This window comes from Bison bison, unplaced genomic scaffold, assembly GCF_000754665.1.
Source record: "Bison bison bison isolate TAMUID 2011002044 unplaced genomic scaffold, Bison_UMD1.0 scf7180017864064, whole genome shotgun sequence".
In the NCBI taxonomy this organism is placed as follows: Eukaryota; Metazoa; Chordata; class Mammalia; order Artiodactyla; family Bovidae; genus Bison; species Bison bison.
Window position 1 is genome coordinate 4,037,615 of NW_011494636.1, and position 12,265 is coordinate 4,049,879.

General features: G+C 34.2%; 1 protein-coding gene across 1 annotated transcript in view; it reads right to left on the reverse strand.

Annotated features, from left to right (window-relative positions):
• Positions 1-509: 509 nt before the first annotated feature.
• Positions 510-12,265, reverse strand: part of KIFAP3 (kinesin-associated protein 3) — a 141,028-nt gene continuing 129,272 nt past the window's right edge. The window contains exon 20 of the mRNA XM_010836710.1: positions 510-979. Within this exon, the coding sequence (XP_010835012.1) occupies positions 871-979 (109 nt within the window). The 3' untranslated portion in view covers positions 510-870. The remainder of the gene's footprint in view (positions 980-12,265) is intronic.

Here is a 12,265-nt window from a genome sequence, read left to right on the forward strand (position 1 = left end):
TATATCTTTCCACTTCTACCTATCTCGTAAAAACAAGTGAACAAATGGGAAATGGGTATGTAAGTGAGCAAAATATTTTGTTCTTTAGTTTTTGTCAATGAGACTTAGCTTTTCCATAATTTAGACTTCATGAATAATAAAATTAAAAAACCCAATACTAACCTAGTTTCATGTATACTAATATATGTTCTAGGTTTTCTATATTAAAATCAGAAAGACAATTAATTTGAATTAACTGCTGAAGAAACTCTACTCACAATGTAATTATAGCATATGTTCCACCATTAATCAAAAAATCATAGTTAATAACTTTGGGAAGCAACCTTTCAGGCACATGGCATGAAATAAAAAAGGTGATATTCTTTTTATAAATTTTAAAGGTAGCACTATCACGTGAAATACTCAAGAGTTTACAAGGGGGAAAAAAGGGGCAGGAAAAAAATAAAATTTATATGCACTCTATATAAGCATGTAACTCCTAATGAAACTCATTAAATAGAAACACATGATTTTTGCCAATTCATTTGTACTTTATGCTTCTTTTTAATAGAAATTAAGTTAGTCAATTAATGTACATAATGCAGTGTTTGTTTTCCAGTCTAGGTGCTTTTCAGCATTCACTTTTGAGTCTCATGGTAAATGGTACTCAGCATCGGGATGTGGTTTGATGAGTGAACAGGGTCAAGCATCAACTGTACTTAACATAGGACAGAAGGGGTTCAAGTTAACCTGCAGCTAACAACAGGGAAAATTAAAGAGAGACACAGACCTGCAAACAGTATCAACATGCATTATTAGGCCAAGATTCAAAGTTAACCCAACCCACACAGACGCCTTCTCAACTGAGAGCACACAAGGAGAGGGATGACTTTATCGAGATCCACAGCCATAGAAGTAAGGTTCATCAGGGCGGAATCCATAAGCTGTGGCAGGGCGTCCAAGAATGCCGACAGACTGGCCAAAGCCATCCATTCCAAGGCTAAAAAGAGAAAGAGGAAGAGTCAGTTATATTCTTCATCCCAATGCAGGTCAAGTAAGAGGCCTGGAGACTTACACCTCCGAAATTCTCTCTAGCAGCAAAATAACTTACGTGGCTGGCTATTATTATTTTTTCTTCTTTAAATTAGTACAGCCATAAAAATGTTTATTAATAACTGTTTAATTCTAATAACATGTTAAAAATGTTAAAAATCTCTGTCACCAGGCATCATTCAGGGCAAAGAGAAAGATCAGAAAAGTTTTAATAAATTACATTCATACATGGCTTATATGCCAGAATATGAAAATATTTTACATGTTAGCAAATATCAGTAATAGAATATGGAAATGCTAGGAAATGATAAAATTAAAACTAGTAGAGTTTTGCTATTTATAATAAGATCTCTATTCCATAGGACTAATCCACTATTAGTAAGGACATGCAATTGAGTTTTAGCAGTAATCTCTCACTCAGAACCAAATTATACAAGACTATGACTAAAGAAGATAAAGAATTTTTTAAAATTTGGAAGTTAGCCAGATTTGATATGCAAATTCTTCTTCTGACTCTTCAATGCAAAAAAAAAAAAAAGACTAAATAGTGCATGTTTTGAGTTATAGCAAGCTGATTATAACGATAGATTGAAGTTACAAATGTAGATTGAAACATGGATAAACTATTACTTAAAAATTTTATCTAATAATAAATTTAGAAGAAAAAGCACTTTTAAAGAGTCAGAGAATTATTAAACACTTAGCAAAATGACAAGATACTTATTTTGCCAGGCAAATGTGGCAGCTCTAACATGCTCATGCATAGCTCATGCAGTGAATGCCAGTGAGCTTATTTCCAAACAAAAGAAATTATTTATAATGCAGAAATGTAAGCTTTGAAAAATAAATATATTTAAATGATTTAAGACTGAGATTATGCTAAATGGAAAGACACTTTCCCCTTTATCAGCAAAATCTCAACGATTAAAAAATATATTCATATAGGCAGTAACTTCCTCTTACAACATAAGATTATAAGTTAAAACACTTTAGAAGTAACTATTAAAATGTTAAGGTTTTAAATAATTTGTGTGCATGTGTTGGATTAGGACTAAATACTAAAAATAAAGGCCATATGTTAATAATTTATGTGAATCTACCTTGCAGGGGAATGGGATTTCTGAAATACAAGGTTTATGTTAGAATCTGTCATGAAAGATCCTGGACAGATCAAACTTTTGGGCTCCTTCTATATCAAAAATTGTGTCTGTTATTTCCAAAACGTAAGTATGTCCTTCCCACTTTGGTCCCATGAAAAAAAAGATTAAATTTTCTGATAAAGGGAAATTATTACCCTAAGAGGTAGCTTTAAAGATGTTTTAGAAATTAATGGAGTCCATGACTAGACACATCTGTATCAGTTTAAAAACAGGAAAAGTTGGCCATTGAAAAATTTTCCCTTGAAGCACTAAGGCTAACAAATACTCATGTAACTAAACAACTCTCAATTACATAAAGGATGGCTATATAGCCTGTGGATTTTAGCTCCTTTCCTTTTTCATCTTTCAGCTACTTCCTCCTTACATTTTAAAGCATCTCTTCTGAAGCTAAATAGCAGGAGACTTAGGTAAAACTCGATTTAATTTTGTCTTTATCAGTCTAGCAGCTGTGGTGAGACTACTTTCAAGAACTTGGAAACAAGAGGCATATGATTGATCAGTGAATATATATGCAAAAGTGCCTTCAAAACAGAACATCTCACAACAGAACAATATGACCGCAATTCTATCTAAAACGTGATGACGATACTGAGAAGAGAGTCTGTCAGCCATGTTGGCACAGAATAAGGAGCTCTTCAGAGGCAACGCTGTAGTAGAACCAACCCAAGCAACTCCTTGGTGTGACTTATAACATCATCAGGTCTACATGACCATTTTCACAGGCTTGTCCTCATTGAAGAAGGGGCCTCAACAAAGGTTCTGAGTCTGAAGTTATTATATATTCAAACTGCAAAACTATTTTTTATTTCTATGACCAATAAGCAAATGTCTAATTACTCTTTCCTCATATGACCTGCCAACAAGACATTGAGTTTATCTGCCTGATAATTATACTTTCATTGTAAATTGACAAATGGATATTGTTTTTATGTCAGTCACATTTTTTGATAAGAATTATGTATCCCCATGTCAGTGAAAGTAAGACCAAACCTTGAACATCAGAGTTTGAATTTCCAAGCCTGCAGCTTTACTGTGATAAACTTTTATTTATGCACTCAACCCAGTGACAACACACAAGCCGATTTTTTGAAGTTCCATAAATACCATTTGGGAAAATTTTTCAAATAAGAGAATTTGAAATCAACTCATAAAATGAGTTTTTCTAAAATTATCCATCATGATCGAATTGCTGTTTAAAGAATATCTGAAACATTGTAACCAGTTTGGGTGATAACTCTCATGTAAGTCCTACATCCTTTTATATTATGAAAGATCAATCATATCCCTACAATTAATATCTTCTAAGTAAAATTAACTCTGAAACAGAATAGTTTGATTCTTTAGTCACTTATTTGGTTCTAATATAGTGGGGAAGTTAGACTTCTGGGGATGCTAAAACCTGGAGATAGATATTCTTTTGGGACATGTGGATGCTTTATTTTCTCCCTTGGCATAAAGATGTAGCCTTGTTAATGCTGAATCTGGTTCAAAACCAGGAGAGCCTAATGTAAGTTTTCCGAATAGAAGCAGATAGATTATATAAATTCTGCTGGAAAGGGATAGACACATGAAAATAAAAGGAAGTGTCACAGCAAAAACTGTCTTTTCCTAATCCACTAAGACTTGACTTAAGAGTACACAGTATTAAAGCCACTTGCACGCCGTCACCAGGGCCCTTGCGAACCAAGACAAACTACTGTGATATGCCGTACCTGCTTTTGCTCTATGTGATCAACCTGCTTCAGACGAGACTTCGTGTATTTGGCTGTTTATATTGGAATTTTACCCAAACTTGCATGTGTGTTTCTGTAAGTAGGTATTCTCTTCCTGGTACCCTAACCTACATAAAAAGCTGTGTGTTCCTTTAGATTAGAATACGCCACCACTAGACCACGTTTTCTTTACAAGACTGATTATGTGGTGTCATTTCACCTTTACTTAACCTCAACATCCAGATATCATATTTTAGACCTCTCAATTAGAAAAATACCAAACGCAAATACTGTTTCTTGAAAATATGTAATTCTAAAGAAAATGGCTACTGTTTGCTGTGGAAAGACACCTAGGAAAGGTAAGACCCCCTCCAATCCATTTGCTATTAAGTTTCATGTCCCAAGAACAATGATTTTGGGGTACTTAGAAAAAATAGTAAGTTCTTCCTAAGTAAAAATATATATTTAAAGTTCAAATTAAAACCACACCTAGGTTTTATTTTTAAACAATCATTTAGAGATCTAATTAGCATTCAGCAAGCAAAAGACTAAATTTTCTGTAATATTTACAAGGCTTCAGAATAAATTTTCAACAGCATTCATTAGAATTCTAAACTTGAGATGATTCAGAGAGGGAGGAAAAAAAGAAATCCAGATATGACAAGTGATGCTTCACATGCAGCACATGACAAGGGGATGGCAGCCAGCAGGGAGTCCTAGGCACTCCGAGGCGCTGCTGAGACTTCTGTGCCAGAGAAGATGGCATTCCTGTAGAAACAGAAAAATCACCTACCTCTGGCTGTTTGTGAGGCTTAATTAGTGCGTATTTGTAAAGCACTTTGAAATCCTTGGGTGAAAAGTGCTGCATAAGTGAAAAGCATTATCATTATTTTATTAATGTTAGATAAAAGCAATGCAAGTTTTTTCTTCTTTGAAATTTCCACGTCAGCAAAACGAATGCAAAGCAAATCATGAATATGTTAGTGGATACTGCAGGAAAAAAAAAGAAGGATACACTCAAGTCAAGTTCTCTTTTCACAGACGCATAGTATCTTTGACTTGTAAACATTCTTAGAAATAATCTATTCTACCCTTTCATTCACAACACCTTTTACAGGGTCTATACAGTTCTTGTCATAACACTTCCATCATACTACACTTTCAAGGCAGTTCACCCCTTCTATAGATATATCAAACCATTAGAAAGTTCTTTATGATAGTGAGCTGAAATCTGGTTCTATTGGTCCTAGAATTACCTTCTCAAACCACACAAGAAGTCTAATTATTCTTTAATATGACTACTTTACAACTCTCATTTAATCAATCCTCATGACATGATCTCTAAAATCATTTGCTTTCTAAAGCATTTTGATTTTTTTTTCCCAGTATTTATCTTAAAATAAGCTGAAACGAAGGCAGTACTTATGTGGTCTGAAACCAGCATAGAACATAAAGATGAGATTCTGTTTCTGACTCTTCGCTAATATAGGCCCAAACTGTGTTGACCTTGAATGAAAATTTTAAGGTATCATTACTGCAATATGGCTTACATTGACTGTGTATGTGTACAACTGTGTGTAATATACACATGGACACACATGAAATTGATAACTTAAAACTACCAGGTTTAATTTCATGTTTTTAGCTTGGGTCTTTCTTTGGGGATTCTGTTCTCCCTATGCTAAAATCTTTCATGACAATATATTTACAAGTAGGAAACAGTGATATATTAATTATCTATCTTTGTGATCTATAAGATAATACTGAAGGCTGGAATTCTTTTGGGATTGTCAAGTGAAAGGATTTAGCATTTTTTGGAGGAAACAGCTCCAGGATATTATAACACTGTATAAAATAATTTAGTAATAGTCTTCTAGAACAGCTCATTCTTTTTATTAATTACTCCAGTATACTGATCATAGAACCAAAGTCAGTATGTTTATCTTTCTTTCTAAGTAGACTGTAAATTTATCATCAGATAAATTTATATTTTCAGCTTAAGTATGATTTGTCACGGGAAGTTTATGTCTATATCCTTTATACATCCATCCATTCAAATAGTACATGAGTTTCTATAATGTGCTAAATATAGTGTTGAGAGTCAATGTTAAAAACAAAGGATGTGGTGCTTGGAAGGCAGTAAAATAAACAAGACATGGTCCCTGACCATGGATTGGCGGCAACTAACACGGAAACAAAATCTGATAATATGCTGTGTTACCCTAGTACATTTATAAATTACCACAGAGGAGAATAGGATCAAACATTTAATACAATGTGAGAATATACCAGAGGTTGTACAAATTGTTACAGGAGAATCTCAAGAACTACAAAGCCTTTATAGAAAACACTTTGCCTTTTAATGTATCTGTCACTTCCTGACATAGTAATTTGTTGTAAGCACCATGAATGGTAAGAACTATCTTATCTATTGCCTTCCCACTAGCATCTAATATTATTTCTGACATGGAATGGAATTTCAAAAAGCATTTGATTGCATGAATGGATGAATCTTAAAGGAAAAGCAGGATTTCACAAGTGGAAAGAGAAAATTCCTGGTAATGTGACAGCCTGAGCAAGAGAAAAGGCTGAAGAAGAGCAAACGATTTGCAATGGAAGCAGCAGCAGGAGATAAAAGGTAGAAAGAGGGAATTTTAAGACTGGATTTTGAAAGCTCTTCATATGCCACATGTGTGTGTCCATGCTAAGTCACTTCAGTTGTGTCTGACTCTTTGTGACCCTATGGATTATAGCCCTCCAGGTTCCTCTGTCCATGGGATTTTCCCAGCAAGTATACCAGAGTGGGTTTCCATGCCTTCCTCCAGGGGATCTTCCCAACTCAGGGACTGAACCTGTGTCTCTTACATCTCCGTATTGGCAGGCGTGTTCTTCACCACCAGCACCACCTGTGAAGCCCTCATATGCCACACTAAGAATCAAATACTTCTGGAGAATTGTCAGTGGTTTTTAAGAAGGGAAACAACTTACTTCTGTGTTTAGAAAGATAACTGGGGTGACAAGCAGTTGAGAAGCAACAGCACAGGGCACATTTAAGAGAATATTAAGGCTGTCCATATGTGAAGTACCGTAAGTCTGTAGAGGCAATGGCAGAACTAACTATGATCAGATATGCTACATTTCATGACAAAAAGGTATCTTTTCTCTTTTGAAATGGATTTTTAAGCTATACCTTTACTATTTATTAACTGAGAATGAAGAGAAAGAATTTCAAAAATGGCCAAAAGTTTGAAGCTATAATTAACTGGAATGAAACATTTTTTACCCCTTTAATATGGGAATATGTTTCATCAAATAACTAAGAGGTTGTAGTACTCCATGTATTAATAGAAGAAATCAGACTGTAGAAGCAGTTTGTCTTTTTATTGAATAGGAAGAGTTGGGTTATTCTGGCACAGAGAAACATATTTTTTTCTGGAAAGTCATATATATAGCAACAAGAGAAGTGTGGATTGAATGAGATAATGCCTATAAAACTATACCTAACACTTGTATGTTGTTGCTGTTGTCGTTCAGTCGGTAAGCCATGTTCGACTCTTGAGACCCAGTAGACTGTAGCCTGCCAGGCTTCTCTGTCCATGGGAATTCTCAGGCAAGAATACTAGAGTGGGTTGCCATTTCCTTCTCCAGGGGATTTTCCCGACCCAGGGATCAAACTTGCGTCTCCTGCATTGGCAAGTGGATTCTTTACCACTGAGCCATCTTTGAATACAATACAAATGAGCCACATTTATATGCATTATAAATAATGATGCATTATTTAATCAAAATCTAAGTGTTTGCAATTTACAGGTCTACCACTAGATGGAGAGCTTGCTTTATCACTGAGTACCACTTTTACAAAGTTTGAAAGCAAGCCTCATCAAATTTAAGCTTCTCAGCATATTTAACATTGACAGAATGTGGTTTCCATTGCTTTTTCATATAATTTATATCTTCAATTTATATATTTGATATAATTTATATATATTTAAGCAGTTGAATTAAATAGGAATCTCTTATCATTCATTTACAAAAAGTTTGTGAATGAGGCGGCATATGAAAAGAACAGAAGATGCTGATTGTCCTGGACACTGAAAAATGTACTGCATTTATAATGTTAAAGTACTACTGTCACAGGAAAGCTTCTAAAATTATCATTTAACTTGTCAATAACACTTTGTTTCTATAAATGTATATACAGTAGATAGATATTTTAGGTTGCTCAAAGGTGTTACTTTTTGTTTTTGGCTTGAGCCTTTGTATTATTGAGAAAATGAGTAGAGTGAAGCAGTCTTTTAATGAGTTTCACCAATATATGTAATTTAGCTGACACTTTCCATTTAGTTTTCTTTTAATCTTTTATATGCATGATTATCACCTTTTCCTTTATTCTGATAAAATTAAATGGCTAGAGAATCTTCAAAAAATCATATTCTTTGTGAAATCAAACTAAGTAATAGTTTTCTCAAAATTAAGGGTAAATGATAGTAGGAGTGAGAGGTTGTATTTAATGTATAAATTTGGAACTACTAAAAATTTTTTTTGGAAAAGACACCTGTCAGTTCTAAGGGGAAAATACCACCTCAGGGGCAAATCCTTTCAATTTCAATTTAGTTACTCTACTCAGATGCTTCAGATAAAAACCAATTTGTACTAATGATAGAGAAAGCATGTGTAAAATAGTCATTGATTTATCTCAAATTCAAAGAAGTTCCATTTCATGGACACTCTCCTAATATCATTCAATTTATACTTATTATACATCTTAATTTGTTATTTAACCCATCTACAAGCCTAGTTTAATGATTATATTTTTCATGTGGAGATATTACAGTTGGTACTTTTTCATATTATATTATCTAGCCCTTTTTATTTTTAAAAAACTTTTTACAATCTCATTTAGATTCTTGTATTAACTCCAGTTCTTGGGCACCCTAGGTCTTTTGCCATTGCTTCTGACATTTCTTCATGACAGTCTCTTTCTTCATGAGCTTCATAATTTTTTACTGTGTTCAACTTTAGGTTTTTTTGTTGTTTTTTGCCTGTCTGCTAGCTGTTGAGCTTGGGAACACTTCTACTGAGAGGTTCCATATTTATCATACATCAAGGTCCTGGGTTTCACTGTCCTGAAACCATTTGAAAGATAATTTCTTGACTTGGGGTTTCCTGAACTAGATGTATAGTATAAATTCTGACTCCACATGTTTGCATGGACCAAGTGTATGATTCCTCTCCCTCATGAGTGACTATCTTCCCCATCTAAGACCCTATCTAGGGTCTGAGGGCAGAAGACAAGTTTTAGTTACTTTTCTGGGCTGGTGAATTAAAATCATCTAGTCCTCTTTTCAACTGAAGAGAAAAAGGCAGCTTGTTGAAGCTCCAGGCTCTATATAGGGAATTTAGAATTCAGTTTTATCTTTCTATACCATGTAACCTATACCTAGTTCAATATTCTTGTGGTAGTTCTTTTGTGTGTGTCATGTAGGGTTATATTCTACCTTTTCTATATCTATATAGGAAGGGGTACCCAAGTCAGGTTAGTTTACCATCTTGCTGGAGTCCCTTCTACTTTACTCTTATTAATCTGCTTTGCACATCAAAGAAAACAATTTATAAGTCCTATATTTCTGTGACTCAAAACTGGCTTTCTTGAACAGAACAATGACTTGAAAGAAATGACTGGAGCTGACAAAAGATATTTTCTTTTCTCTTATCTGTAGCAGTGTTGTAGCGCTCTAATAGGTGCCTCATAGAAGTTGTCAGATGTGACTGTGATGCTGGAGTGAATTCTTACTGAAATCTATAATGGTCTCAAAAGTTCTATAGCAATCTTTTAATGAAAGTATATCATCTTGTAATCTTTAACTTGAATTTCTTCAATTTAGTACAAGGACTTCTTGAAATTAGCAGTTCTATAATATCAAGTAATGCCTCAGTTCATACCACCAAATGTTAAGGGAACTTGCTGAGCTGCTTAAGTAACCCCTAGGTCAATAAACTGAGTCATTAGCACCTCTTTTAAAGAATTGTTTGTCTGTTACTGGTTCAACATTTATATAATCTGTCATAATACTTTGGTTTTTTTAAGGTACAAAAATTACTGCTGTAGGCTTAAAGTAGAAAGTTTAAGTAGCGATGTTTTCACAGTGATAGTTTGACCATACTGTCTGGTATCGAGTGAGTTAAAGCCTGAACACCACAGCTAATTACTATATAATGCTAACCTTAGTTGCTGGTTCATTTTGAGACTCTTTAAAATATGAACTGTGTATTTTACCCCTATGCACTCTCTTAATGATTTGTTTTTTTAGACTGAAATCACTTCCAGCCATCAGTTAGGCTCTTGGTCTCTACATATGCACTTCTCTAAGCACAAATATTTCTTTTTCCTATTGGTCTGCCAGCTCTGTCAGAGCAAATTTCACTTTAAACTAAATGCTATGATACTTAAAACCTCTTGGATTACTCAGGCTGCTAGTGTGATCTATGACCTTCCAAGAATGACAGCTGAACTTTCCAATTTGCTTATACTGCTTGGGGAACTAAAAGCACATGCCAAAGAGAAAAATGTTTCTGATGTTGAACAGAGAGGAGAGTTCTTGTTGGAGGTGGGAGCAGGAGACTATTAAGTACTGAAAAATACTAATAAGAAATGAAAAGAAACTAAACATGCTGTAAAGTCTAAGAGCGCGAGCGTAATTCAAAAGTTAATGCTGGCATTAAAAACTTTTTAGTCCAGTTAAAATATGAATAATGACCTTCAGTAACTGAAATTTAAACACCAACCAGAATCTTAGGAAGATAATGCACTATCAAAATGGACAAGTTCAAGAGATGGAACCAAAATGACCACAAATACCACACCTAATGGGCTATATCAACTCCCCATCATTCTTTATAAAACACACAGAAACCCGACATCTAGATATAATTGAAGAGGTAAGGTAATATCATATCTAATATGCATGTTACCCCTACTGACATATCAGTCTCTTCTTTTTTTTTTTTTTTTTTTATTTATTTATTTTTTTTAATGATAATATATCTACAAAACCCAAAAGAATTAACTAGAAAATTATTTCAAACAACAAAAGAATTCATTACAATGGTCAGGTATAAATATTAATACAGATAATAGTACCCTTTCCCCTTCATGGATCACAGCCTTGTCTTGGATAAGGGGCTTGTGTGACTCAATGAAACTATAAGCCATGCTGTGTAGGGCCACCCAAGATGGACAGGTCATAATGGAGAGTTATGATCCACTGGAGGAGGGAATGGCAAAAATTAATGTTATGCTTCTGGTAAAACCTGGTCTACAAAGTCCTTAAATAAATAATACAGTTTGGGAATATTTTTATACAGTTTTGAAACTTTTAACTTTCTTTTACTACCTTTCATAAGAGGTACACAAATGTTAGTTGTAAAAAAAAAATCTTAAAAATCTTATCAAATATATGTTAATATAAAGTTTCCAATTTATGCCCTAGTCTACTTATTTATTTGTCTCAGTAATTTTTAGGCTAAGCAGCCTTCAAATTACCTTTGGCTAATAAAAATCAAGTGGTGATTGATAAAGACCTTTTTTCATAGCTAAATCAAATTAAGTAATATTTTCCTAAAATTGAGGGCACAAATATGGATACTAGAAACTATATTTAAACAAATTAAAAGCGCATGTTTTTAACTTGATTCTAAATGAGTTTATAATATCAAATATACAACGAGCATTTCCTTACATTATCATGACATTCTGTTTTTTAATAAGAAGATTGATTTATTCTTTAAATTCTATAGTGCTTTACAATTTTCAAGTTTCATACACATGATTTCCCATGATCCAATAAAAACACCTTTGCCCCCACCCGCATCTTGCCCCTCCCCCTCCCCCTTCCCTCTGGTAACCACTAGTCTGTTCTCTATATCTGTGAGTCTGCATTTTTGTTTTATTCACTAGTTTGCCGTATATTTTAGATTCTGCATAGAAGTGATATCATACAGTATTTACTTTTTTCTCTGTCTGACTTATTTCACTTAGCATAATTAAAACATATACTGGGCAGTGATATACAGGTATATTCAGCCACTAACTCAGTAGTTTCAGTAATCAATACAGGTCAGATAAATATTCAATAGTTATTTAGTGCCTTCTAGAGCACTTAATGGAGAAGGCAATGGCACCCCACTCCAGTACTCTTGCCTGGAAAATCCCATGGATGGAGGAGCCTGGTGGGCTGCAGTCCATGGGGTTGCTAAGAGTTGGACACGACTGAACGACTTCCCTTTCACTTTTCACTTTCATGCACTGGAGAAGGAAATGGCAACCCACTCCGGTATTCTTGCCTGGAGAATCCCAGGGAT